This window comes from Lissotriton helveticus, chromosome 4_1 (genome assembly GCF_964261635.1).
Source record: "Lissotriton helveticus chromosome 4_1, aLisHel1.1, whole genome shotgun sequence".
NCBI classification, from domain to species: domain Eukaryota; kingdom Metazoa; phylum Chordata; class Amphibia; order Caudata; family Salamandridae; genus Lissotriton; species Lissotriton helveticus.
In genome coordinates this window covers 449970120-449997940 of record NC_136063.1, presented here as the reverse complement: position 1 = coordinate 449997940, position 27821 = coordinate 449970120, and the positions used below count along the sequence as shown (strand labels likewise).

Below are 27821 nucleotides of genomic sequence, written 5' to 3'. Positions count from 1 at the left end.
GGAAGGATTCGCCAGGCCCGCCCCGCCTTCTACTTCCGGGTCGCGCTAGGCAGTGGCCCCGGGGAAGTTCTCTTGGGGCTCGGGCCGCGGTGGTGAGACACGGGGTGGGCTCCCGTGCAAAGTTAAATCAAAAGGCTGGGCATAATGCAGGGTGGGCACCTGCGAAGGCACTGATAAGCTGGGTGGACACCCGTTCGGATTAAAAAAAATAAAACGATGATGCAGGGTGGGCACCTGCTTAAATCAAAATACCAGGACACGGCATAATGCAGGGTGGGCACCTGCTTCGAGTAAAATAAACAGCCGCACAGCGGACATGATGCAGGGTGGGCACCTGCAATGGAGGGGCCACAGGCGGAATCCCTGCGCTTGGGATTCCCTCTTACAGGGCCACCAAGGAAATGAGCACAGCGCTCCCAGGGCACTCAAAGGGCTGAATAAAAGGTCCTGGGGGCAAGTGAAATAAAGCTAAAGGTCCTGGAAAGTTCATGGCAAAAGTCAAAGAGGGGTTCCAGGGCAAGGCAAAGTCCCCCAATCCGCCCAGGCAAGGCAGAGGGGTCCCCCAGAAGTCCTCCAGGCATCCAGGGGCTGGGCAGAGCCCAGGGAGGCAAGCCTGCCCCGGTATACAACGTTTACAACGCAATTTTTACAACGCACTACCATTACAACTAAACTTTTACAACGCAACATCCATTACAACGCATACATTTACAACGCAGTCATTACAACGCATGACACTACAACGCACACCACTACAACGCATACCATTACAACGCAGTCATTACAACGCATACTATTACAACGCAAAACTTACCATCCAACACTTACCCTACTGTTGCACCCCCTGGAGTTAGAATAGTAATTTTAACCCCTACACTATCCAACACTTACCTTATATGCAATGTAATGTAATGCGTTGTAATGGTATGAGTTGAAAATGTAGTATGCGTTGTAGTGGAATGCGTTGTAAAGGTATTTTTTAAGAATTCGTTGTAATGGTATGCGTTGTAATGGTGTGCGTTGTAATGGATGTTGCGGTGTAAAAAATGCGTTGTAAAGGTATGCGTTGTAAAAGTGTGCGTTGTAACGTCATACATTCGCCTGCCCCTGATATCCAGCAGCAGCACGCCCCTGGTAGTTTCAAGTCCGCAAACAAGAACATTTGCTTGGGGTCACAGCCCCTCTTTTATACACAGAAATCCTTTGATGTAGCAGTGTAGGCAAGGGGAGAATCAGATGCAACTGGTTCTTGAGCACTTTGTTTTCCTCAGCCACCCTTTCCATTCACTAGGCAGGCTAGGGTCATTAGACGCACCACAGGGTGCGGAGCCAGCATTGTGTGGGGAAAGCCCAGCCCTCTTCAGGTCCCAGGTGTACTCCTCCCTCACATCACTCATGCTAATCTCAACACTCACCACTGGGGCAGACCCATCATGACTCATGGAGCCAGGCTCACCAGCCAGCTCTAGCCAATCACAAGCCAGACACAAATTACACAAACCTGCCAACTTCTAGAAGTGGCACTTCCACACTAGCTACAATAAATCCGCACATATCATCGCGCAGCATGTAATCTCACGAGTTCACACATACCAAACTTGACCTTGCACTCCCCACGCATCAGCAACTATCATGGACACACATATTCCCCATGCATTCCTATGGGAGGGCAGACCAACTCAGCACACACACTCAGAGTGCGCACGCACTTTACACTGGCCCACAGTGCTAAAGTGCGCAGAGGCCTAAAATCACTATCACCATGCCAAAGACTAAAGGCAAAAAGTTTAGGGGTGAACCTGCCAAAAAGGCCCAAGTCCAACAGTTATGATATTCAATTGTCTTTGCAGAACATACTATTTGGAGGTGGAACTCCTGAGGAAGGCAGTAGTCTGCCAAAACGCGCGTTGAGAGACAACTTGGAAACCACCCGAAAATTATATGTTCGAATGAAGTCTTCTTTATATTCTGTATAGCTGGTTAATAATTTGTACTGTTGTCAAGGCAACTGGATTTGGAAATATAAATCTAACAAGTATGAATGCATGAAGAATGATTGAAGTTAGGATGTTGTATAAATCAAAGCCCTGTGTAGATTTATAAAAATCATATTTATGATTTTTTTTATATTATCATACATAATAAAAGAAATGTTTTTGTATTTTTCTAAACATTAGTGTCACTACTTTTATTTGACATGTTCTGATTTTTCTATAAAGTTTAAGTTGCCCTAGATTATTTACAGAATGACTCAAGATGGGGTCAGGCTGGACCCCTAAGGCGGGAGCACCTGCTATAGTATTGCTGACTGTACAGATATGGTAATATGGAGAGTGTGGGGTCTGAAAGATTACACAAAGTGATACAGGACCCACTCCTTTCTACGATGTCACTTGGTACAGATAGTCTGTCTCCATAAGACCCACCTCATGGGGGATAAAGCTCAAAAGCTGGGCAGGAAATGGAGGGATCAATTATTCTCAGCCACTTACTTCACTTCTTCAACAGTGGCTGCCATCTGGATTGCACCGGGTTAATATTTAAACATGTATAGTGATGTGGACATAGAGGATTGATATCTACCGGTACAGGGTACATTGGATGGGAAAGCCATCACAATGATCTACACTTATTCACCCAAAACTGATGATAAGCACTTCTTTGACCGTATCCAGGATTTGCTTAAAGATAGTTTGGGAAGTCCAGTGATATGGGCAGGAGATTACAATTGTATTCTGGAAGGGGACGAGGACCAGTATCCACCCAAGCACGGATCTAAACCTCTGATGACCAAATCTCCTGCCATGATCATGCGTAACCTCAGGCGTCGGTAATATACTTTTCACTCGCGAACACACAACACTTAATGTCGGTAGTACCGCCTATTGGTTGCGGGGGTGGATCCCTGGGGACTGCATGGGGTGACTCACCATGGGGAGATATCTCTCGGACTGTGCGCTGTGCTGCTGCACCTGCGTTGGGGAATGCCCCACATCGAGTGCTTAAATGGTGTATGCCCTTTGACCTCTTGATGGATGCGGTGTGCCAGGAGTCACTGGTGACTTCTCTCACTGACTTCTTATCGATTAATTGGGGAACTGCTACCTCTAGGGCACTAGACTGGGAGGCTTTCAAGGTAGTTATGAGAGGGGACTGTATTGGTACCACATGCAGGGTCAGGAGACAGCTAGAGTCTGACCTTGTAGACCAGGAGCACCACTTGATGGAACTCCCTTTCTCAGAACTGACTACACCGGAAGTGTAGGCAGAGGAACTTCAGATCTGCAGGGATGTGCTACTTATCTGAAAGAGACACGTTAGTGATAGATTCCTTACATTAGAATATCCCCAGGCGTCAGACTGGATCTGGAAAGTTTTTTGTCAGCAGTACCCCTGCGCTTGGGTAGGTGGCGCAGTGGGGCTCAGCGTCCGTCGCTGGGGTCGTAATTGCCGAGATGACGTCACGGAGACTACTTAGGGGTGCCACCCATGTGCGCTGACGTCAGTTATTTTTTTTTCCGCGCCAGCAAGCGCAGATCCGGTTAGAGCACGTACCCTAGTCACTTTTTGACTAACTTTTTTGAGACTTTTGTCTCTACTTCTTTGGGTCTTGACTCCTGGTGCCGCGTAGGGATGCCTGGGTTTAAATCCTGTGGGGCCTGCTGCCGTACAATGTCGGTGGCCGAACCCCATGGCGTTTGTCTCTAATGTCTGGAGCGCGACCATGACTCCCGGTCATGTTCTGACTGTCTGGCCATGGCTCCGGAGACTTTGCGGGAGCTGTCCCGAAAGCTGTTGGAGGCCCGGCAGTCGTCTCGCGCCGTTTGAGGTCCAGGGGTCGCTCGAGGGATCGACAGCGAAGCCATCATCTTCGATCCTCGGGGTCAAAGTCTTCGCCTTCGGAATCGGGTAAGAGACGTCACAAGAAAAAGTTGAAGAAGCGTGTATGCTCTCTGTCGTCCCCCCGTCTGTCTCTGGATGCGGACGAGGGGGACAGGGGTCCTTCCCCCACGTTGGAGCCTGAGAGTCCTGCGGCCTACCCACCTTATCCAGGTCCGTGGGCGACTCCGACCCAGGTGCAAGAGTTTCTTGCTGCCATGGACCGTCTTTTCAGGCCCAGGTCTCTTGCCTGCGCACCTTCGGGCCCCGCAGTCTCTATTGAGGGCCCTTGCTTGCCGCCGGCCTCCGCGCTGCAGGGTCCTCCGCCGGCAGCACCGGCCCCGGTGCCGCAGGGTCCTCCGCCGGCGGCTCCGGCGCCCCCTGCGGCTCCCTTCCCGGCGCCGCAATGGATTCTGTTTGTCCCACCTCCACCCTTGCCCGAGTTTCTGGGCAATATTGCTCCCGCTTGGTTCCCCTAATTGGGACATGGAGCCGGATCGGCGCCGAGCATTTGTTTTCCCCTGTGCCTCCCCCACCGTTGCAGTCTGTGCCTCAGGCCGTGGAGGAGGGGGGTGACTGGGAGGAGTTGGGGGACCCTTTTGCACGGCAGTGCGAGTCCGAACATGAGTGGGGGGAGGACTCTGAGGATACAGGTGGCCTTGACCTCTCCTCTGAGCCTGGGTTTGTGTCTCCTTCCGCTGTCATGGAGGAAGACGCCACATCTACTGTGGTGCTCCGTAGAGCAGCTGAGGCTCTTGACCTTGATCTGCCTACTGTTACGATCAAGACAATCCTCCTTACTGAAGTACTTCAGCAGGCTGCAAGTTCTATGGAACCTCTGATTCCATTCAATGAGGCCTTGACAGATGTTTTGATGGGCACCTGGTCTAGACCAGCCACATCTGACCCCGGAAAGCCTGGTCATTCAGGCCTCCACTTCCGTAAGTGCATTCCCTACCGCTCCGCTGGATAAGGAATTAAAAAGCTGGAGCAGTTTGGCAATAAGTTGTTTTCCTCTGCCAGCTTGGGGCTGCGGTCAGTCAACACCGCATGCCTCTTGGGCCGCTACTCTCATGCTGTGTGGGACACAGTGGCGCAAACTCTGCCCCAGTGCCCGGAGGAGGTTCGGGCTGTACTTTCCCAAGCTGTTGCGGAGGAGAAGGAATCAGCGAAGTTCGCCCTTTGGTGTGGTCTGGACACCGCAGACTGGGGAGAGCGATCTCCACGACGGTGGCCTTGCGTTGCCATGCCTGGCAGCGGTCCACCGGGCTTTCGGGTGATGTCCAGAGTTCCCTCATGGACATGCCTTTTGTTGGTACTTGCCTGTTTGGCGATAAAGCAGACAGTGCGCTGGAGCGTTTCAAGGACTCCCGGGCTACGGCCAAGTCCTTGGGTCTCTCCACCACACGCCCGGCCAAGTCTACCTTTCGTTCCTATCGTGGCCATGAAAGAAGCTCCCCTACACGTTCATCCAGCCAGAAGCTGGCGCAGAACCAACCTCAGCAAGGCCGTGGGCGTGGTGGCCCCCGTGGCGGCACAGGGGGCCAGCGTGCGGCTCCCACAGCATCCGCCTCAAAGCCTTCCTAGTCCAAGCTTTGGGGTGCACCCAAAGCCGGTGGGCGCAGGATTCAACATCACCTCCTCCACTGGCGCTCTGTCACTTCGGACAGGTGGGTGCTGCAAATCGTCCGAAGGGGCTACTCCCTCCCCTTCGAGTCTGCCCCCCCCATCCATGCCACCTCAGTTCCACCGCATGTCGGGAGATCACTTTGCGCTTCTCCATCAGGAAGTCATGGCCCTCTTGGCCAAGGGGGCCATCGAGCGAGTTCCTGGGCCAGAAGTAGGTTGTGGTTGTTATTCCCACTACTTTCTGGTCCCCAAGAAGGAGAGAAGGCGCAGGCTCCCTTTCTCCTTCTTGGGGACCAGAAAGTAGTGGGAATAACAACCACGTCCTACTTCTGGCCCAGGAACTCGCTCGATGGCCCCCTTGGCCAAGAGGCCGCAGGAACGTCAATCGCTTCCTCTGGAAGGAGAAGTTCAAGATGTTGACTCTGTCTCAGGTCTTGGCTGCCCTTGACCCTGGAGACTGAATGGTAGCTTTGGACTTGCAGGACGCATATTTTCACATCCCTGTCCTGCCGGCCCACCTGCGTTACCTGCGGTTTACGGTAGGCCAGGAGCATTTTCAGTTTGCTGTGCTCCCCTTCGGCCTTACCAGCGCCCTTCGGGTGTTCACGAAATTGATGGCGGTGGTAGCAGCTCATCTGCGCAGGTCAGGGGTGTCAGTCTTCCCCAACCTCGACGAATGGTTGTTGAAGGCGGGCTCTCCCCAGGCAGTCGTCACCCACCTTCAGACTACGGCCGACTTCCTGCATTTGCTGGGGTTCTCCATCAACGTGAAGAAGTCGCACCTGAGTCCCTCTCAAAAGCTCCCCTTCATCTGAGCGGTTCTAGATTCTACGTGGTTTCGGGTTTATCCTCCCGAGCAGCGAGTCCGGGATATTCAGTCTATGATTCCGATCTTTCAACTTCTATCCCGGGTTTCAGTCAGGATGACCCTCCGACTCCTGGGCCTGATGGCCTCCTGCAACCTGCTAGTGCAACATGCCAGATGGCATATGCGGGCTCTGCAGTGGGTCCTGATGTTCCAGTGGGCACAGCATCAGGGCAACCTGTCCGATCATGTCCAGATCTCGGAGGGCACTCCACGACAATTGCAGTGGTGGCTCACGAATCGCGATTGGGTCAATGGCAGATCCCTCTCCCTTCCTCAACCGGAGCACACAGTGGTGACGGATGCGTCCCTCCTGGGATGGGGCGGCCACTTGGGAGAGGCGGAGATCAGAGGTCTCTGGTCTCCGGCGGAGTCCCGGCTCCATATCAATCTTTTGGAGCTTCGGGCAATCCGACTTGCACTGAAGGCATTCCTTCCCTCTGTCCGGGGAAGTGTAGTGCAGGTGTTTACGGACAATACCACCGCCCTGTGGTATTGCAACAAACAGGGTGGGGTGGGGTCGTACACCCTTTGACAGGAGGCTCTGCGCCTCTGGACATGGCTGGAACATCAAGGCATTACCTTGGTGGTTCAACACCTGGCAGGTTCTCTGAACGGCATGGCGGACAAACTCAGCCGCCGGTGCTTGGTGGATCACGAATGGCGTCTGAACTCGGAAGTGGTGCAAGGTCTCTTTCTGCCATGGGGAGAGCCTTGGTTAGATCTATTCCCCACCAATTCCTCATCAATTGTGCGCGTTGGAATTTCCAAGGCGGCACTCGCTCGGCGACTCTTTTCGTCGCGAGTGGAGCTGTGGTCTGTTGTACACATTTCCGCCTATACCACTTCTGCTCAGAGTTCTGAAGAAGATTCGGTGTGACCGGGCCCAAGTCATCCTTGTGGCTCCGGATTAGGCATGAATATACTGGTATCCCGAGCTACTCAGCATGGCGATCGATCCCCCGATCCGACTGCCTCTTCGGGAGGACCTTCTGTCACAGCAGCAGGGGACGGTCCTCCACCCGAACCTGTCCAGCCTCCACCTCCATGCATGGAGATTGAGCGGCGACAGTTGACAGCTTTCGATCTTCCTCCCAAAGTCTGTGATGTCATTCTGGCGTCCCTTCACTAAGACGGTATACGCCTGCAGGTGGAACATATTTGTGGCATGGTGCACAGCAAAGGCTGTGGATCCCCTTTCTGCCCCTCTTTCTGAGGTCCTTATGTTCCTACTATCCTTGGCCTAGCAGGGCTCTGCTCTGGGCACTATCAAAGGTTATCTTTCGGCCATCTCTGCCTTTCTATGGCTTCCAGATCAGCCCTCTCTCTCTGTTTCCTGAATTACCCACACATTTCCTCCCTTGACTTTCATAATGCCTCAATGGGACTTAAATCTTGTCTTAACCTATCTGATGTGCGCTACCTTTGAGCCCCTTCATAACTGTCCTTTATGTCTTCTCACTCTAAAGACGGCTTTCCTGGTAGCTACCACCTCTGCCAGAAGAGTGAGTGAGCTACAGGCTCTTTTTCTAAACCTCCTTTCCTTTCTGTTCATCCGGACAAGGTGGTTTTGAGGAACCGTCCTTCTTTCTTTCCAAAGGTTGTCACGCCCTTCCACATCGGGCAGACCATCACTTTGCCCATCTTCTTTCCGCCTCCGCATCCTTTAAAGAGGAAGAGAGGCTCCACCGCCTGGACCCAAACATGTGCTCTCGTTCTATCTGAAGTGCACACAGCAGTTCTGGGTGGATGACCAGCTCTTTGGTGGCTACATGAGCGCCAAAAAAGGTTGGACCGTGCACAAATGGACCATCTCTCGGTGGGTCGTTCTGTGCCTCAAAGCATGTTACTCGTTGGCTAAGAAGGAGCCTCCTGTGGGGCTGCATGCCCATTGTACCAGGGCAACGGCAGTCACTACTGCCTTGGGACGCAGCGTTCCCCTGCAGGACATTTGTCATACAGCTCCGTGGGCCTCGCTGCACACGTTTACCAAGCATTACTGCCTTGACAGTCAAGACCGGAGAGACGGCTTCTTTGGCCGTTCTGTTCTCTGTGACTTTCTGGTGTAATATTATTTGCAGACCCACCTCCGGGGTTGGGATTGCTGGGGCATCTTTTCTAAGGTAAGGAATCTATCACTAACGTGTCTCTTTCAGATGCACAAGTTACTACTTGTGTAACGATATATCTGTAAGAGACATTAGTTAGTGATAGATTCCTTACTGCCCCACCCATCCTCCTCGTTCTGCGAACTGATTTCTAGGGTTAAGGTCATCCCTTTCAGGACCCTAGTTTCATGGCACCAGTGGCCAGTTTCTTGCATGGCTCTGGTTCCTGGCGCGGAAAGTCGTGTACAGATTTGACCTCAGGGCGCATGGGTGGCGTCTGAGTAGTCTCCGTGACGTCATCTCGGCGCTTACGACCCCAGCGACGGACGCGGAGCCGCACACCGCCACCTACCGACGCGCAGGGGCACTGCTGACTAAAACTTTCCGGATTCAGTCTGACACCTGGGGATATTCTAAGGTAAGAAATCTATCGCTAACTAATGTTTCTTACAGATATATCATTACACAAGTAGTAACTTGTGCGTCTGGGACACTCTAGATAAATGTACGCTGCGTGGGTACCATCGGTGCCTCCTCTGGGAGGGGTGGTCAAATCTGGTATGATGTTAGCCTGGGTAATACAGCAGTAGCAGGAGATTCCTCCTGTTCTGCACATCTGTGTACCTGGCGGTGCCCTAGTGACCAGTCATCAGACTATCTTGGATGTCTTTGTGGGCCATTTTAAGACGGTCTACCAGGCTGCGAAGGCAGGTCCTGAGGGGAGGATTGAGGAATTCCTGGCCAGTGTCAGATTGCCCACCCTCACACCAGACCGTGTACAGGAATTGGAGAACTCTCCCTGGAAGAATTAGGTGAGGCCATTAAGGCCCTCAATAGAACTAAGGCCCCTGGTGGGAATGGCTTCTCGGTTGAATTTCTCAAACCTGTTCCTCAATACTTAGACTGTTGGAGGTTTTTCATGAGGCGCAGAGGACTGATGTTCTTTCACCCACCATGAGGGAGGGAGTTGTTTGTATAATGCTGAAACCGGGAGGGGAGACTACAGACCCTTCTTCGTACAGAGCCCTCGCAATTCTTAATACGGATATTAAGATTCTGTGTAAACTTCTCGCAACTAGACTGGGAGGGGTGAATCAAAGATCGGTGCATGATCTACGTTTCATTTCACCCCCCTCGGTATTCCACGCATCTCTTCCACAGGAATAACAGTCTATCTTGTCCCCTCACCCTGCATCCTCCCTCCTCAACTACCTCAGCACTATTTTTATACAGTGCTGATAGTACTCCTCCTTGTTTTACTGTCGATTTGCATGGTACTTACCTGTTCATGTACTCGGGTACAGCTGCTATTATGCCTTTATATGCCACTAGCCCTGGTGTACTATATGCTTCTGTTTTCTCTCTCTCTACCCCATGCTACTGATTTCCTGGCCTACCTCGTACAAATTCGAGTTGCCAGACCTTTAGTGGTAAGATGCCCTATGCCTTCACCACTTTAGGCGAATCTATGCTTCTACTCTCCCTCCTTTGCAACTCCCTTTTTTAATCCACCTCAGACCTTCTGCTCTCATGTACTACTGTCTTTCGGACTCTTCTTTCCTACAGTTATTGTTGTGTATGTTTTATTATATGTAACCCTGCCACGTATTGCTATTTTTATCCATATCCCATTGTAATTCTTTTGTATTATTACTGTTTCTAAATATATTTACATGTACCTTTTTTGTACCTTATGGTATTTATTTTGTGCTTTCTATGTAAAGCGCTTTGAAACGTTTGGGTCAAGTTTGCGCTATATAAAACTCACAAATAAATGATGAATAAATGCCAGCCTGCAGTACAGCATTTAATTTACGTAGGCTCACTGATGTGCCAAATGAAACCATTGATGATAATCGGGGGCTGGTTCTGGTCTCCCTAGACTTAGAAAAAGCCTTTGATACAGTGGAATGAGTTTACCTGCTGGTGGTTCTGAATGGTATGGAATTTAGGTGCGACTGCTGTACGCTGGCTCTATGGTCTGCATTCGAGTTGAGAGTGACCCCTTGGAACCATGGCGGTGGGGAGGAGGACTAGAGAGGGATGCCCCATGTCAGCCCTGCTTTTCTGTCTAGTGATTGAAACCCTGGCCTTGCTGTTATGTAGGGAGTTCGTACAGTGGAAGATCCGAGTAGGGAGTTCCCTTCATGTGGTCTCCCTGTATGTGGATGACGCGCTAATATATGTTCACAACCTGGTATGCTTGGTGCTGATTTTAATGAGTTTGCTCACTACTTTTGGAATGGTGTCTGGGCTCTGGTTCAGTGTCCGTAAGTGACCGTTGTTTCTGCTTGTGAGCCTGGTTGGGACGCCACCAACCCGACTTTTAGAGCTGGGCCTACAATGGGAAACTGAGGGGTTCCGGTACATAGACAAAAAGATCACCCATACTGAAGTTGTTTTCGAGTGCCTGAATGTGGAAAGCCTCCTGGAACGATTGGAGGCCTCTATAGCCTTCTGGATCACACTTCCCCTATTGGTGATGGATAGGACAGCAGTGGTAAAGACGGTCTTCCTCCCTCGGTGTCTGTTCAGTCCATAACGCATTGTTCCCACTTAGGCCACAATTCTTTTGTAAATTGGATAGCCTACTTACACAACTAGTAAGGGCGGGGTGACGCATCAGAGTGGCGTTGTCTGTCCTTAAATGGGTCTTGGGGGATGGGTGACTAGCCCTCCCAGACTTACGTATTTATTATTAAACTGCATGTGGCAAAATGGTTGGCCAACTCAGGCAACTGGAAAAATAAATTGTACCCAGGTATGTTGGGAGGTGATACCTTGGTGGTAACTATTAATGAGGGGGGGACAGGCTCAACACCCAGTTCCTTATTTGGTACGACAGAAAGCGACGGTGTGGGAAGCTGTGGTCATGAAGGTGCTGTGTAGAGCCCCCTTTGACAGGGAGCTTAGTCTGTGGGACTTGGCTCCTTTTCAGTAGATTGATAAGGATATGTGTGTGGGATAATGGAGATTGAGTGGATGCACAGTGGCGGGCAACTTGTACCCGGTAGAGGTTTTCATCTTATTCCTGGGGGCACATTGGACATTTCGGGTGGACCAGCCCATTTTCTTCACTATGCCAAATTGAAGAATACTGCAAGAGAGGTGTGGGCTGGGTGCCCAGCGGCGACTCAGGTGCTTGGTAGGCTGCTCCAATGGGGAAATGCGAGGCACCCAATCACTCTGTTTATGGTGCAGTATGAGCGGACCTGGAGAGAGCCTTCTGCACTGCGTGCGGGACCTGGACTGGGTATTTGAGGGAGCCTTTCGCGGATGCAGACTTGTCCTGCACATGCGAGTGGATGAGACTGGTATCCTGTAACCACAGGTTTAAATCGCTGCATTTTAATTTCTTGCACTGCACGTATGTGACACCTAGGCACATGAACAGGATAGACCCGCTGAGAGGAGCTAGCTGGTGTGCGTTCCGGAGGGCGGAGGTGTAAACCATAGTGAGGGCTACTGACATTGGAGTCTCCCTCACCCGCTGGCTTGCTTCCTGGGTTGGTGAAGAGGACCAAGGGTCGCAAGATCCCCTACAAACTCACCCAACTTGCATTGCTATTGTCAAAACAGAGAATAGCCATTGGTTGGATGGGTGACAAGCGGCTGCAGATTAACTTGTGGCTTAGGGACCTGTGCGAATTGGCTTCAGCGGATGAGTCCCATATATGCCTCTCCCATACTGATGAGAAAGCCGAGGAAGCAATTATGACCTTTGGTTAGTTCTTAAAAACTTCAAGAATGACGGTGACACTAGCTAAGGTGATGACTCGGGGGAAACGAGATGTGAGACTCTCGCTTATTCTTTTTTACCTCGTACTGAATGTGACTGCCTTGTGTGCTGTTATATGTAGATGTTAATTCGTTCATGTCTTGCACTCGCCATACTGTTTCTCCAACTGGATCTCTTATGATTACTGTTAGAACTGGGGGTCTCTAGTTGGCAGAGGTAGGTACCACTGTCCAAATAGGGACCCTTGCTTCTAGTCAGGGTAAGGAGAAAACACTCTTAGATAACCTCTGCTCACCCCCTGGGTAGCTTGGCACGAGCAGGCAAGGCTTATCGAAGGCACTGTGTAAAGTATATGTACCAACACTCACAGTAACACAGTGAAAACACCACAAACTGACTCCACAACAGTTTAGAAAAATAAAGGTATTTAATCTAAACTACAAAAGACCAAAACTACAAAAATCCACCATACACAGTTCAAGAATATAGTTGCAAAAGAGTTCTTAAAGTTGCGATAGAATAATCCACAGTTGCGTGAAAAGTTCACAGTTGGTCACGTTTAGCCACGTTTAGCCAACAGTACCTTTAAATGCGACAAAGTTCCAAAACAGAAGCTGGTGCAGTGGAAAACAAGGGATGCGTCACTCCTGAGACCCTGGGGAGGCGATGCGACAGCCCTGCTGGATGTAGCGGACGTGATGCGGTGACTCCGATCTGTATGGGGTGGGATGCGATACCTTGCGTGGATTCCGGTGCGGCGATTATGTAGTGAAAGAAGCTTGCAAAGGCACGATGCGATGATCTTTGGAGTTGCGACGATCTCCCGGACGACGATGCACAGACCAGCAGTGATCTTCCTCTCGCAGCTCCTCGATGCGATGGCTCTGCGACGACACTCGCAGCGACGTGATGCGGTCCGCAAGCAAGCGGTGCGACGATCTCACCCAGCGACAACATGCTCTGCGACGACACTCGCATTGATGGTAATATTCCTGCACCGGTCTGGTGTGTCCCGCAAACGAAGGATGCAATGACTCTGGCAACGGCAACAGGCGCTGCGACAATCTCGGCCTTTGTAGCGGCAGGAATTTCCTCGCACGGTCGGGGATGCGCTCCGCAAGCGAGCGATGCGACAAAACTTACAGAAAGTCTTTAAAAGCTTGGTTTCCAGCTTCCCAACACAGTTACAACTTCCAGAGACACCACAATTGGCCCAACCACTCTAGGAAGGACACAACCCTCTCAGCAGAGTTCAGGGAAGCTGGGGGTGAAGTCCTTTTGTTCCTGAGACTTCTTAACAGGGAGCCAGCTCTTCTCAGGACCTTGGAGATTACTTCAAGACAGGGGACACAGCACCAAAAGCAAAGTCCTTCCCCTCTCCTTGGCAGCAAAGCAACAGCAGGTCAGTCCAGCAGAGCAACAGCAGGACAGTCTTCCTTCTTCAGTTTCAGCTTTCTCCTTGGCGGAGGTTCCTTCTTGATTCCAGGATGATCTAATTTTCTGTAGTCAGGGGACCTGTATTTATACCCCTAAAAGTCTTTGACCCATTTGTGCAGGAGGGCTCTGAGCCCGGTCTGAACCAGTTCTGGGTGTTCCTTGAGCAGTTTGTTTTCCTGGCCTCTCCTTTCCTTTCAGAGAGAGGGGCAGGGTCGTCAGCCGCCCAGCAGGAGGTGGAGCCAGCATTGTTGAAGGCAGGCAAGCCCTATTCAGGCCCAGGTGCTACCCCCTCCCACTACTCTAGATGCAGATGGGGCTATTCAGCCCAGGGATGGCCCACTCAGACTCTGGGAGCCACCCAGTCCCTGTCACTCACAAACCAGACAGTCAATTCACAAACAGGCCAAGGCACACAGAAAGGTTAGACAAGAGAACAGCAACTTTCTGAAAGTGCTGTTCTCAATCACAGGATTTAAAAACAACCTTTCCTAAAAGATGTGTTATTAAATTCTGAGTTCAGTGATACCAGACTTTTATGTCCTATCTTGCTCCTATGGGAAGATATGCTGGTAGCCACTGTAGCCAGCATCCCCCATGATAGCCTATGGGGCAAGATAGCCTTACAATAGTGAAAAACGAAAATGGCTGTAATTCACTACCAGAGCCCCCTATCGCATGCGCAATTTAAGCACGTAGTGAACAAGAGCTTAAAAAGACATTCGCATGTGGTGGATAAAGCCACCTTTTCTCACAGGCGTCACGCCTGGATGACTCTGTGCACATACTAAACTCCTGGGCTCCAAACATATTTTGGTCTGGGATATGGTTGGAAAACAAAAGAACTATTTTTTAAATATAGGCTAGGGATCCTACCTGCCATTCCACACTTACCACCGTGGCTGAGAACGAACTATGGGATCAGATGCCGGCTGTGCGGAACAGGGGTCGAAGATTTAGAGCACCTACTATGTACTTGCTTGAAGCTGAATGAGGAGAGAGCAGCTCTGCTAAAAACAGCCTTTAACGAATTGAGCATCCGCTCACGCAGACAAGCAGTTCTTGCTTGTTTCGATCCTGGTTTTCTGCCGTTAAATGGAAAGCTGGTGAAATTCCTGAAAATAGTAGAACGGAAACAAACATGCCAGGTAGCCGGCTAAGAGGAATTCACTGGCTGCAACCAGCTGCTACGAACAATATGCCCCCCTCGTTTTAGATTGGTTTTAAGTACTGTCATTTTATATTCTTTTTTAATTTTCTTGTGGAGACTAGTTTAATGCTTTTTTGTAATGGTTTTAATTAACCTAAACAATAAAGAACTTACTTACACTACCAGAGCATGTCACCTGCACAAGTACACTCTCTACCTTTCACATACACTGCACCCTGCCCAAGGGGGGTACCTTGGGCCTTCCATAGGGGTGACCAATGTGTACAGAAAGGGAAGGGTTAGGCCTTGCCAGTGGGGACACTGACTAGGAGGACATGGCAGTTCACAGACTGCACACAGGCACTGCGATGGCAGGCCTGAGACACCATTTTAGGGCTACTCATGTGGGTAGCACAATCAGTGCTGCAGGCCCGCTAGTAGCATGTGTTATCACCAGCCCTGGCACACTCAGTGCACTTTACTAGGGACTTCTGGGTGACACAAACATGCCAATCATGGATAACCAATGATAATAACAATTTACACAGGGAGCACTTGCACTTTGACAGCAGTGGCAAAGTGCCCAAAGCATCTAAACCAGCAAAAACGAAATCCAGCACAGCATCAAAAATACAGGCGGTAGAGGCAAAAAGATAGGGGGAAACCACGTCAAAGATGTCAGGTCTAACAATTGCTATAATATGTATAACATTGTAATGCTCAGTTGAACATAGTATTGTCTGGATGTACGGAAGTGGTATTCCCTTTGACTTGTAACCCGTATTTTGCACTACTTGTTTTTGTTACGTTTTTGTGAGAACCTCAATAAAACAAAGTAAAAAAAATAAAAGTTTACAGTGGACAAAAGTGTTATTCTTTTCTATCAGGTCGCCATTAACCTTATGATCCCAAAATCATAGCCTTTAAACTGCATAATACTACTGCTACTGAATCTTGGCCCGTAACTAAGCTAACTACTTTTATTAAGACTTCTTTTCTGATGGTGGCATTGATTTGCACAAACGTAACGTATTCAAATAATTGATCATGTATTTTATATTTTAGGTTTCCTACTCAGTCAGTTATGAAATGGATCAGTCAGAAGCACTTATTCAGACGGATGTGAGTTTCCATACATAGATATATATATATATATATATATATTTTTTTTAAGTACAATTGAAAACACAAAAAGAAATTATTGTTTTCTCTTTTCTCTTTCTCTTTTCCTGTAAGGTTGCAGTAGGAGTACTTGGCGGTCTTGCAGTTTTATGGTCCCTTCTTAAGACTGTAGGTTGGAAAAGACGCATTGGAAGTCCACTGATTGACTTGCAGGTATAAAACAATTTTTCTGTCTGGGCTCTTTCACCAAAGCAGCAACAGAAAGAAAAGTGTATCCGTGTGGAAAAGCAGAGTTGAAGCCATTTTTCCCGATCTTGAAACTTTGTATGACTATGTCTCCTCTTGAAGCCCTATTTTGTTTAAATTTTGTTTATAGTTTGTCCCCTAAACATATCGATCCATTTCTGTTTGTAATGTTTCTGAAAGGTCAGATGTATCTTCAACATACTAAAACTAAGGTTTGAATAGTTACTATTCCATTTATGAGCCAAATGCAATGATATGCCGACTGAGCATGAGGATGCAGAGCACATAAATATCCCCACCTCATATGAACCTCATTATTTTCCCTTCCGAGCCCAGATATTGGCCCACTAGACCTTGCTGAAAGTTTTGCCCAATAATTACAGTGGTCACACAAATTCTAGGAATCAAATGTATTGTTTTTTGTTTGTTTTTTGCAGCTTCTTTATCATGAACCAATAGTATGTGTGGTGCGAGAGCTGTCACAAGAGCAAGATGTTTACTGCTTTGGTAATGATTATGAGTGCTGTAAATTACTCAGCGTGACCTTAAAGACAGAGGTGGATCTAGAAAGCAGGTTAGGCCAAGAGGGCTGGGGCCCCTGAGAAAGCAGAACATGCTTGTCCTCTCCACTGCCTGAAGTGGGGTGCCCATTGCAGTCCTGCAGTAGGATCAGCCAAGCGGGCCAGGGCCTGTAGTGATGTCTGGGTTTCTACGCTTTGTGATTATTCAGAAAAAGAAATCTCTTCCCGGATCACTGTGCACAGCAGAAAGGTCTTATTACCGGATTGTACTAAACCTGAAATCCGTACAAGAGTCGTGTGATGAACAGCGTTAAGAGATCGTACTTAGTCCAGACGTTGTGTGTGGCATGAATAGGGGCAGGATGGTACACTTTAAGTTTTATGAAAATACTTTTTTTCTTTTAAATCAAAGATATGAGTGAGCAATTAGTCGATAAATATACTGTGGCTTTTTGGAGGGGACTGTGACTGAGTCTTAGATACACAACTGGATAGAATGCTACTCCAACTTCTGCAGTCTCCAGAATAAAAAAGTGCAAGTGTTGCAAATATGTCTACAAATTAAATGGGGTATACTGTTCTGATATTGGTTCAAGGTATTATATTAAATACTAGGAACCCCCTCAGTCACAAGTATTGTCTTATCATAGGAACATAAGCCCTCACCCACATGAGGGGCGCTCGCTTCATCATTGGGCCTTGCTCCTCGTTGGGTCGGCGCTGCAATGCCCAACAGGTCGCTCGAGGGGGCTGTATGTCAGAGATCTTTTTTTTTGCCAGATGGAGTCACAGTCTGTTGAGGAGTACCAGAAACTGAATTCGAAGGTTGGTGTAGAATGAATAAAATTGACTCTAGCTATTAAACCCCGTTTTTAATTTAAAAATATAGAAGATCTATGTCGAGGCTAAAAACGCAAAATGAGAAACCACAGGAAATAATGTTCCCTAGTGTTCTCTTTTAAGTAGCCTATCTTTGGTACAAAATACGTAAAGAGTTAAATTAGATTAGATTCCTGGTCAAGATGTTTCATGGCTCATCTGTTCCTAAGGATCAATGGCATTTCTTCAGAACCTATACAAATATACTTAATCTTCTCTGGGGATGGCGATCCTTTATCTAGTGGTGTGAAGTTAGTGTTCCCTTCCTCTGTGAAGGATACCAAAGAACTGGTTGTCTCTCAAAGCGTATACTCTTACTATATGTGAGTTGTACTTCAAAGACTAGTGACCTAGTAGGAAAAACCAATATAACAAACAACAATTAATCTATCTATCAAGCACTGGTGTCCTATGACTCATGACAATGATTAGATAAAAACATACTCAATGTGTGCAGGACAACATCACAATCCTGTTAAAAAATGTTTGCACCACACACATGCATCAAGTACGCTTAGCGACATTGTGGAAGGAAAATGTGTGCCAAAGATCACACCTATGTTAGTGCAGTCTGGAATCATGCCTGCTTTTTACCATCCTATATAAGGACTGGGCCCTTAAGGTATGTACACGAACACCGTTCTCAGGACTTCTAACAGTGAAGAGGAACATTGTTAAAAATACTCTTGCCTGCATGCTCAGAGTCAGAGTGCTTACTGGTTGCTAGCACTAAATGCTTCGAGAAGGATTATTGGCGGATTTGACTACCCCTCGTCCACGTGCCCGAAGATATGGGGCGTGGAATGGGATCTTCCAATTATGCGCAACGATTCGGGGTCAAAAGTTGATGAACGCGTGCATGGCTAGGGGTAGGTGTGGCCTAGCAACATACATGCTAAAGCCAGGTACTTTGTCTGCTCGCAAAAAAAGAAGTCTGTGAAAGGTGTGAACTTTTGTCATGCTCTTTCAGCATTCATCTTTGGATTGTGAAGACGACTGGCCTGGACGCCATTTTGAAATGGGCATATTTATATTCCTTAGCAAAAAATGGATATGTATGGAGAGTTCGGTTAGGTTACCATGCATTTGTCATAAAAATATTATATATGTAGAGTCCATTAAGATTACATTTAATCAGCTGTATCTATTAACAGCAAAGGGCCATATCTAAACGAGACACTGTTGAAGAGGGTGGCAAAAGAAAACAAAAAATAACTCTACTGGACAGTATTCTCTTAAAGTATGTGTGCGTCAAGGGTAGACGTTGCACCATCTGATGTGATAACGGGTGCCCTCATGAATGGTATATTACTTTTATACTAGATCTGCTAATACTGTGTAAACCTCAGATTTTTTAATTTTGCGAAAAACAAGTTGAAAGTGAGGCATTATAACAAGGCCATCTATAAGGTGGAAATGCAAAGTGAAGATTAATCAAGAAAGGAGATAGAATGTAGGGGACCCGAATATATGACGTTATTCCGCAAACTATCACACCACATACCAACACTCCGCATTCTTTAGAACGCGGGTGCAATTACTCCGCAATACCATTACTCCGCACATTTTTACCCCGCATATGACTTTACCACGCATGCCATTATAACACAAATGCATGCGTGGTGAAGCCATAAACTTAGTAAAAGTACTTACCATATATATATATATATATATATATATATATATATATATATATATATATATATATATATATATATATATATATGATCAAGTCCCCTGTGAGGGACGAAACACGTCATGGCTGCTGCACTAACTATGGAGTCTGAATAAACTGCAGCTGACTAGCCACAGTGGTCCACGCTCTTTCTTTGCCTGGAGGAATTGGGCTAATTGGGAAGAGTTAGCCGTTATATATAGATATATTTAATTTAAATATATTTAAATTATTTTTTTTTTTAAATAATATATTTATACATATATATATTATAATTTTTGTTTTAATTAACCTTTGCACCCTAAAAACCAAACCCACCCTGATCCCTTAAAATACACCTGCAACCCAAAATCCTAAGCCACCCTTACCCCTAAAACATACTCATGCACCCCAATACCCAAACAAACACTAAACCCTAAAAATACCCCTGCTCCAAAAAACCTAAACCCACACCCTCTCTGACCCCTAAAAATACCCCAGCATCGCAAAACCCAGCTCCACACCGTGCGTATGTTCCAACTAAAGGTTTATTCACCTCAACAATCAACCGCCCTCTGCAACTGCCTTAATCAGAACCATACTACACCCCAAACTCCAAGTGGAACCTTGGAGTATGACACATCACCCATCTTCCCTCTTCACAAACAAAAGTAAACTAACATTATGAACTAATGGGTGAAAATCCGAGAAGAACAAACAGACTTATCTCTTAATTAAAATGTCCCAAATATGATAGAAAAAAGAAGGGAAACAAACAGAAATGTAGTCATAAACATACAAGCATCATGTAGCATATAATATCGTCAAGACTACATTTAACATACACAATCTTTCATATACAGAGGTTGTTTATGCACTCTCTGGCTCCGAACGCTGACAGAGCCTAAAAGGCAATATGACCCCGAACGTGTTGAATCACCACCATCACTGGAATGCTGATTGCTAACACACCCATTTTGCATAAACACAGAGTCTGAATTGTATTTAACTACCACAACTCTGCTTTTATTCCAAAATCTTCCATCATCAATCTTCACATCATTTTTGAATAATTCAACAACTCTTCTCTCTTTCGCATATTTTGCCCATGGTTGACATGCTATGGGTACCCTTATTCTGACATAGTCACCAACAGCCACAAACTTAGCTAGAACACATTTCCTTACATCAAAATACTGCTTCCTAACCTTTTGTTGTCTAAATTCTTTAAACCTCCAATCACCAACATCATTGTTCTTCAACCCTTTACTCCACACCATCCATCCTAGGCACAACTTTCAGTTGGCCGCTCCTCCTTTGAACAATTCAAAAGGCAATCTCTCAGTCGTTGAGTGAGGAGACATGCGATATGCCATTATCCTATCTTGCAGGACAGATTTCCAATTTAAATTGCTTGCCCTAGCTAATTGAATGCTCTCTTTGAGAGTTGTATTCACCCTTTCCACAGCTCCATTGGTTTCTGGGTAACAGACTGAACCTCTTTTATGAATTTTCCTACAATCCTTCAAAAATGTCTGCATTACTGTTGAACAGAACTGCGGACCATTATCTGAAAGAATGGAATTGGGATAGCTTTCTCTTTTCAATATCTCCTCCAAAAACGTTGCTGAGGAAATATCCCAAACAGAGCTTACTTCAATCCATCTTGAGTATTAATCTAACACAACTATAAAATAAGGTGTGTTACTCTCACGATGCAAGGGTCCCACTATATCTATGGCAATTTCATCCAAGGCATGTTTCGGGAGCTTTCTGCAGACCATGGGCATTTGTTTATTTTTCGAAATCTTATCACTCACACAACATTGAATGCAATCTCTCATTATCCTTTCTACTTCTTTATCCATACCTCACCATTAGAACTGCATCCTTAATTCCCCTTGGTCTTAACAATTCCTAGATGGTCATCATGTGCAAAATCAAGTCGTTTATTCCACATCCCAAATGGTGGCTCAAGTTTTGTTCCACGATCAAGTATACCATCCATAACTGACAATTATTCACAAACCATTGACCATGGTTTTTAAAGATACTTGTTATTTCCCAATAACAACAACTCAGTTACTTTTCAAATTTCCATATCCGTATTTATCTCGCTCTTCCATTCCACCTCTTCTACCGCCTCCAACGTTACCTCACACACATTTACTTCATCATACTCATCTTTTCCTTCTTCGTGGTCACCCTCCCATGCATGCACCAAATGCGATAAACAATTTGCCGAGCAATTGATCACACCAGGAATATAGTAAACCGAAAAATTATAATCTTGAAGTGATATGATCCATTACATCATTTGAGACTAAATGGAATCCAATCTTTTTTTGAAAACATTTATTTCCAAGGCTTATGATCTGAAAGCACATTAAACTTCATGCCCCAAATCGAATTGCTGTACTTTCTCAAAACCCAATAGATAGCCAAAGCCTCCTTCTCTATAACGGAGTAATTTAACTCTGAACCTCTCAAACACCTGGAAGCACAAGCTATTAAATGTTCCACACCATTTCTCTTCTGTTTTAGCACTGCCCCAATGCCCTTAGCACTTGCATCAGTCATGATATGTGTCTCCTACAAACAGGGTGCTTTTTCAAATCTTCCTTGACTGAACTGAATTCTTTGTCTCACTCAGAAGTCCATTAAAAACTCACATTTTTCCCACTAACGTCCTGAGACTTTGAGTCTTGTCCGCATAACCTGGTATGAACTTACAGTAATACTCAACCATACCTAAAAAGGATACCAACTCTTCTTTATTACCAGGTTCCTGCAACCTCACTGTGGTGTCAACTAACGCTTTTTTTATCAAATACACCTTGTCTCGTGATGCAATGGCCCAAGTAATTGACTTCTTCTACACAGAATTTACACGTTTCCTTTCTCAATGTTCAACCAGCTTTCTTCAACCTTTCCAACACTGTACACACCCTTGAATGATGTTCCCTTTTTGTGCTACCATAAATTAACAAATCATCCTGATAGCACTTTACACCAGGTGCCCCTTTTAGCACATTGGACATTATTCGCTAGAAGACAAGCCAGTTGACACTAGTCCAAAAGGCATTCTCAAGAACCTAAGTTTTCCTATAGGTGTGATAAACGCTGTCAGTTCCTGCGATGATTCATCCAGCTCCACCTGATGGCAAGTGGAAGCTAAATCTAAAGTGGTGAAGTATCTAGCACCCGCCAACGTGCTAATAATCTCATCAATGTTAGGTAAAGGAAACCTATCCACAACCACCTCCATATTAAGAGCACGCAAATCAGTTCACAAGCGAATCTCACCATTGGATTTCTTGGCACTGATTTAATAATACCCATCTCAATCAGATGCTCAATCTCTTTAAGCACACCAACCTGTTTGTTCAGGGGTATCCTCCTCACTTTGACGACAACTGGGACCACACCCTCTTTCAACTTTACGTGATTCTTATACCCTTAAGACAACCCAACATATCTTGAAACACATCCACAAACTGCTCATCCAGAGCTGCCAATGACTCATCTACGTCTTGTACTTGTACCTGTGGATCAGCTTTCGGATTCAGCATAACACCTAGCAAGCGCTGATGTGACCACTCGAATAATGCGTCCCCCTTCTTGGCAACATACACCTTTCAAGCAGTCATCCTTCCACTCTCTTCAATTCACGCTGTGAAATACCTCTGCATGTTTATCTCCAAACCTCCATACCCTGCAGGTGAAATATCCACCCTGAGTAGCTTCACTCTATTACTAAAGAAAACATAAAATGTAAGCTTGTTAATCATAGTCAGGTGCGAACAGGAATCAAATTTAATTTTAAGTTTTATTCTTCGATCATGACAGTATAAGACGGATGCTTGGCTGTTCTATCATCCACCTGATACACAATCTCTTTAACCTGAGGCTTATCTCTTCTTTTAACTTTACTTTTACAACATTTTGCGAAATGGTACTGCAAATGACCTGTAACGGGGGGCAGAATGTTGCATTCGCTCTATGACCTACCCAGCCAGACCGAAAGCAGGTGATTCTGTTATCTTGCACACTGTTACTTTCAGGCACATGTGTTCTCTTATTTTCTAAATCTGAGGAATTCATGCTCTTAACTTGACAAATTACTTCCTCGACATTTGTATCAGTTTCCTTCAATTTGTTCTTAGCATTGCTCAACTCATCTACACATTTCATCTTATGTTTAACCCTTTTGGCAATTGCTAACACTTCATCCAAAGGCGGTTCATCTTTCCACCTCTCTAATTTTATCATGTGCACATTTCAACACAAATTGGTCTCTTAATCTCTCTTCTGCAGCCCCACCAAATTTGTAACTGCCCACTAACTTCCACCGATTCGTCTTTCCTTTGCTCTCTCAAACCAAAATAATATCTCTCCATAATGGTGCTGACACGTGGGAGGTAATGTCGATCTAATTATGACATACATATTTCATATTCATTCAATGTCCTCTGTTCTGCAGCGCTAAGTTCCGGCAAGTTCTCGGATGGGGGGATGCTCCTTTCAGGTCCCTGCATCACGTCTGTGGAATGATCTGCTGTTGTATCTCAGACTGGCCCATGACCTGTTACTTTTCAAGAGACCTCTAAAAACTCGGCTGTTTCAGCAATAACTCTCTATCTGAAAGAAACAGGTTAGTGTTAGATTCCCTACCATAGAATATCCCCAGGCGTCAGACTGGATCCGGAAACATTTGCGTAGCAGTACCCCTGCGCGTTAGTAGGCGTCGTCTGTGGCTCCGTGTCCGTCGTCGGCGTCGTGATCGCCGGGATGACATTGTCGGAGCACTTAGACGCCGCCCTCGCACGCTGAAGTCAGTTCTTCTTTTTTCCGCGCCAGCAAGCGCAGATCCTGGAAGAGCAGTACTCTTAGTCATTTTTTGACTAACTTTTTGATCTGTTTTTGATAATTTCTCGAGTTGATCCTCGACTCGTGGTGCCGGTATGGATGCCTGGGTTCAAACCCTGTGACGATTGTCACCGCTTGATGTCGGTGACCGACCCCCACCGTCGGTGCCTTTACTGTCTCGGGGCCGACCACGATGAAAAGTCATGCCCCGACTGCCGGGCCTTGACCTCGAAGGCTAGGCGGGAGCAGTCCCATAAGCGTCTCGAGCTCTGGCAGTCGGCCCAGGGCCGCTCGAGGTCCCGGTCCAGGAGGAGGTCGAGGGGCCGGTCATGTGGCCGCAGTTATCGCCGCTCGACGAGTCCTCACCACTCGTCTGACTCCAAGTCCTCAGGCAAGTTGAGGCACTCCAAAAAGAAGACGAAGAAGCGCCATCGCTCTTCCGACTCCCCCCCCCCCCCCCCCTCCCCCCCCGACGCTCGCGTGACGCGTCCAGTGGTTCGGGCGACACTGCCCACGCAGCTCCGCCGGAACCGCAAGCGCCGCGTCCAGCTCCATACCCGCCGGTCCCTGGGCTGCACGCGACGCCGGAGGAGATTAGTGCTTTCCTCACGGCCATGAGGTCGCGCTTTCCTCCATCGGAACCCACAGAGGCGCCTTCGAGCCCCAAGGGTCCTTCTGGGAGCCCGAGCGGGCCGCCGGCTCCGGCGCCATCGATGACCCCGGTCCCAAAGCCACAGGGCTTCTCAGGATCCAGGCCTGGATCCGTGACGATGCCAGTTGACCTTACGACCCCTCCGCTGGCGCCGTCACCACGGGTGTCGCCGCCGATGCCTTCCCCAGACGATGTCGTCCTCGGTTCCAGCCCCGGTCCGGATCCGGCGTCGGACCGGCACCGTCTTCGACGTCGATCGGTGAGCCCTTCACCGACGACCCGGCTCCATCATTTATTCCTGACTATCAGGAGATGGATGATGAGGAGGCCTGGGAGGGGTCTGAGGACCCTCTGGCACTACAGTGCCAGTTGAGCCAGGACTGAGCAGATGAACTGGGAGAGGCCAGTGGTCTGGACACTTCGCCCGATACTGGATTTGTCTCCCCTCCTACTGTGGCTACGGAGGAGGGGGCTGCTTACGGTGTGGTGTTGACTAGGGCAGCCAAGGCCTTGGCTCTTTAGCTCCCTGTCGCGGCCGTGTGGACTAACGTCCTCACTGAGGTGCTCAAACCGCAGGCAAGTTCCGCAGAGCCTCTCCTGCCGTTTAACGAAGCCCTCACTAACGTTCTGGTGGGCACCTGGTCCAAGCCCTCCACAGGCCTCCCTGTGGATCGGAACGTGGCCCGACACCACCGCCCGGCTCCTGGCGACCCCAGCTTCCTGTCCGTTCACCCCACCCCGAGAGCCTGGTGATCCAGGCCTCTCCTCCGGATCGACAATCCAAAAGGTACGATTAGTTTGGTAAGAAACTGTTCTTCTCCCGGAGTTTGGGGCTGCGGTCTGTCAACACCGCCTGCCTTTTGGGCCGTTACACCCACTCTCTATGGGATACGGTTGTGGAAGTGCTGCCGCAGTGCCCGGTGGAGGTCCAGGCAAAGCTTACCCAAGCCCTAGCGGAGGGTCGGGATGCAGCACGATATTCAATACGGTGTGGACTTGATACCACGGACTCGCTGGGCAGGGCGATTGCAACGACGGTGGCGGTTCGCCGCCTCGCCTGGCTGAGGTCCGCCAACTTTTCGGGGGATGTCCAAGCCACCCTTATGGACATGCCTTTTTATGTCCGTCGCCTCTTTGGCGACAAGGCGGACAGTGCGCTGGAGCGTTTCAAGGACTCCAGGGCTACGGCCAAGTCCTTAGGCCTCGGCCATGCCCAGCAAACTTCCGCCTTTCGCCCCTTTCGTGGCCAAGGAAGGGGCGCCCCCACATGTCCAGCCAGCCACAGGCCGCAGACGTGGTAACCGCCGTGGCGGTGCCAGGGGACAACGGCAAGGTCAGTCCACATCCGCCCTCGCAGCATCTGCCTCAAAGTCCTCCTAGTCCGAGCTTCCAGGCCCATTCGACGTCAGTGGGGGGCAGGGTTCGCCATCGCCTCCTCCACTGGCGTACCATCACATCGGACAGGTGGGTGCTGCAAATCGTCCGAATGGGCTACTCCCTCCCCTTCGAGGCGACCCCTCCAGCCATGCCACAGCAGTACCACCGCATGTCGGGGGATCACATGCAACTTCTGCAGGAAGAAGTTACGGCCCTCTTGGCCAAGGGGGCCATTGAGCGCATTCCTGGGCCAGAAGTAGGACATGGTTGCTATTCCCACTACTTTCTGGTACCCAAGAAGGGCAAAGGAGGCCTACGCCCTATCTTGGACCTACGGAGCATCAACGACTTCCTCTGGAAGGAGAAGTTCGAGATGCTGACTTTGGCTCAGGTCCTAGCTGCCCTGGAACCAGAAGACTGGATGGTAGCGTTGGACTTGGAGGACGCCTATTTTCACATCCCCGTCCTGCCGGCCCACCGGCGTTACCTGCGATTCACGGTAGGCCACGAGCACTTTCAGTTTACTGTGCTCACCTTCGGCCTTACCAGTGTTCACGAAAGTGATGGCGGTTGTCGCAGCTCGTCTGCGCAGATTAGGGGTTTCAGGCTTCCCCTATCTTGACGACTGGTTGTTGAAGGCGGGCTCGCCCCAGACAGTCGTCTCCCACCTCCAGACTACGGCCGACCTCCTGCACTCGCTGGGGTTCTCCATCAACGTGCAGAAGTCACATCTGTGTCCCTCTCAAAAGCTCCTTTTCATTGGAGCGGTTCTGGACTCAGCGCAGTTTCGGGTTTATCACCCCGAACAATGGGTTCGGGATATTCAGGCTCTGATTCCGATCTTTCAGCCTTTATCCTGGGTCTCGTCAGGTTGACGCTGCGGCTCCTGGGGCTGATGGCCTCCTGCATCCTTCTGGTGCATCACGCCAGGTGGCGGATGCAGGCTCTGCAGTGGGACCTGAAGTTTCAGTGGGCACGGCATCAGGGCAACCTGTCCGACCACGTCCTGATCTCGGAGGGCACTGCGAGACAGTGGCAGTGGTGGCTCACGGACCGCGATTGGGTCAGCGGCAGATCTCTCTCCCTTCCCCAACCGGAGCACGTAGTAGTGACAGATGTGTCCCTCCTGGGATGGGGAGGCCACATGGGAGAGAGGGAGATCAGAGGCCTCTGATCTCCGGCGGAGTCCCGGCTCCACATCAACCTTCTGGAGCTGTGGGCGATCTGGCTTGCACTGAAGGCATTCCTTCCCTCTGTCCGGGGAAGTGTAGTGCAGGTGTTCACTGACAACACCACCGCCATGTGGTACTGCAACAATCAGGGCAGGTTTGGGTCTTGGACCCTTTGTCAGGAGGCTCTGCGCCTCTGGCAATGGCTGGAACACCAGGGTGTCACCCTGGTGGTTCAACACCTAGCAGGTTCCCTGAAGGCCAGGGCAGACAAACTCAGCTGCCGGTGCATGATGAATCACAAATGGCGTCTGAACTCGGACGTGGCGCAAGGTCTCTTTCAGCAGTGGGGAGAGCCTTGGTTAGATCTATTCGCCACCGAAGAGAACGCGCAATGTCATCAGTTCTGCGTGTTGGAATTTCCAAGGCGGCACTCGCTCGGAGATGCTTTTCGTCACGAGTGGAGCTGCGGTCTGTTGTGCGCCTTTCCGCCTATATCACTTCTGCCCAGAGTGCTGAAGAAGATCC

General features: G+C 48.6%; 1 protein-coding gene across 1 annotated transcript in view; it reads left to right on the top strand.

The window, feature by feature from the left end:
* Window positions 1-27821, top strand: part of TMEM67 (transmembrane protein 67) — a 989409-nt gene that overhangs the window by 491331 nt on the left and 470257 nt on the right. Inside the window, exons 15-16 of the mRNA XM_078687042.1 lie at window positions 15870-15926; window positions 16041-16139. Coding sequence (XP_078543168.1) covers window positions 15870-15926; window positions 16041-16139 — 156 coding nt within the window. The remainder of the gene's footprint in view (window positions 1-15869; window positions 15927-16040; window positions 16140-27821) is intronic.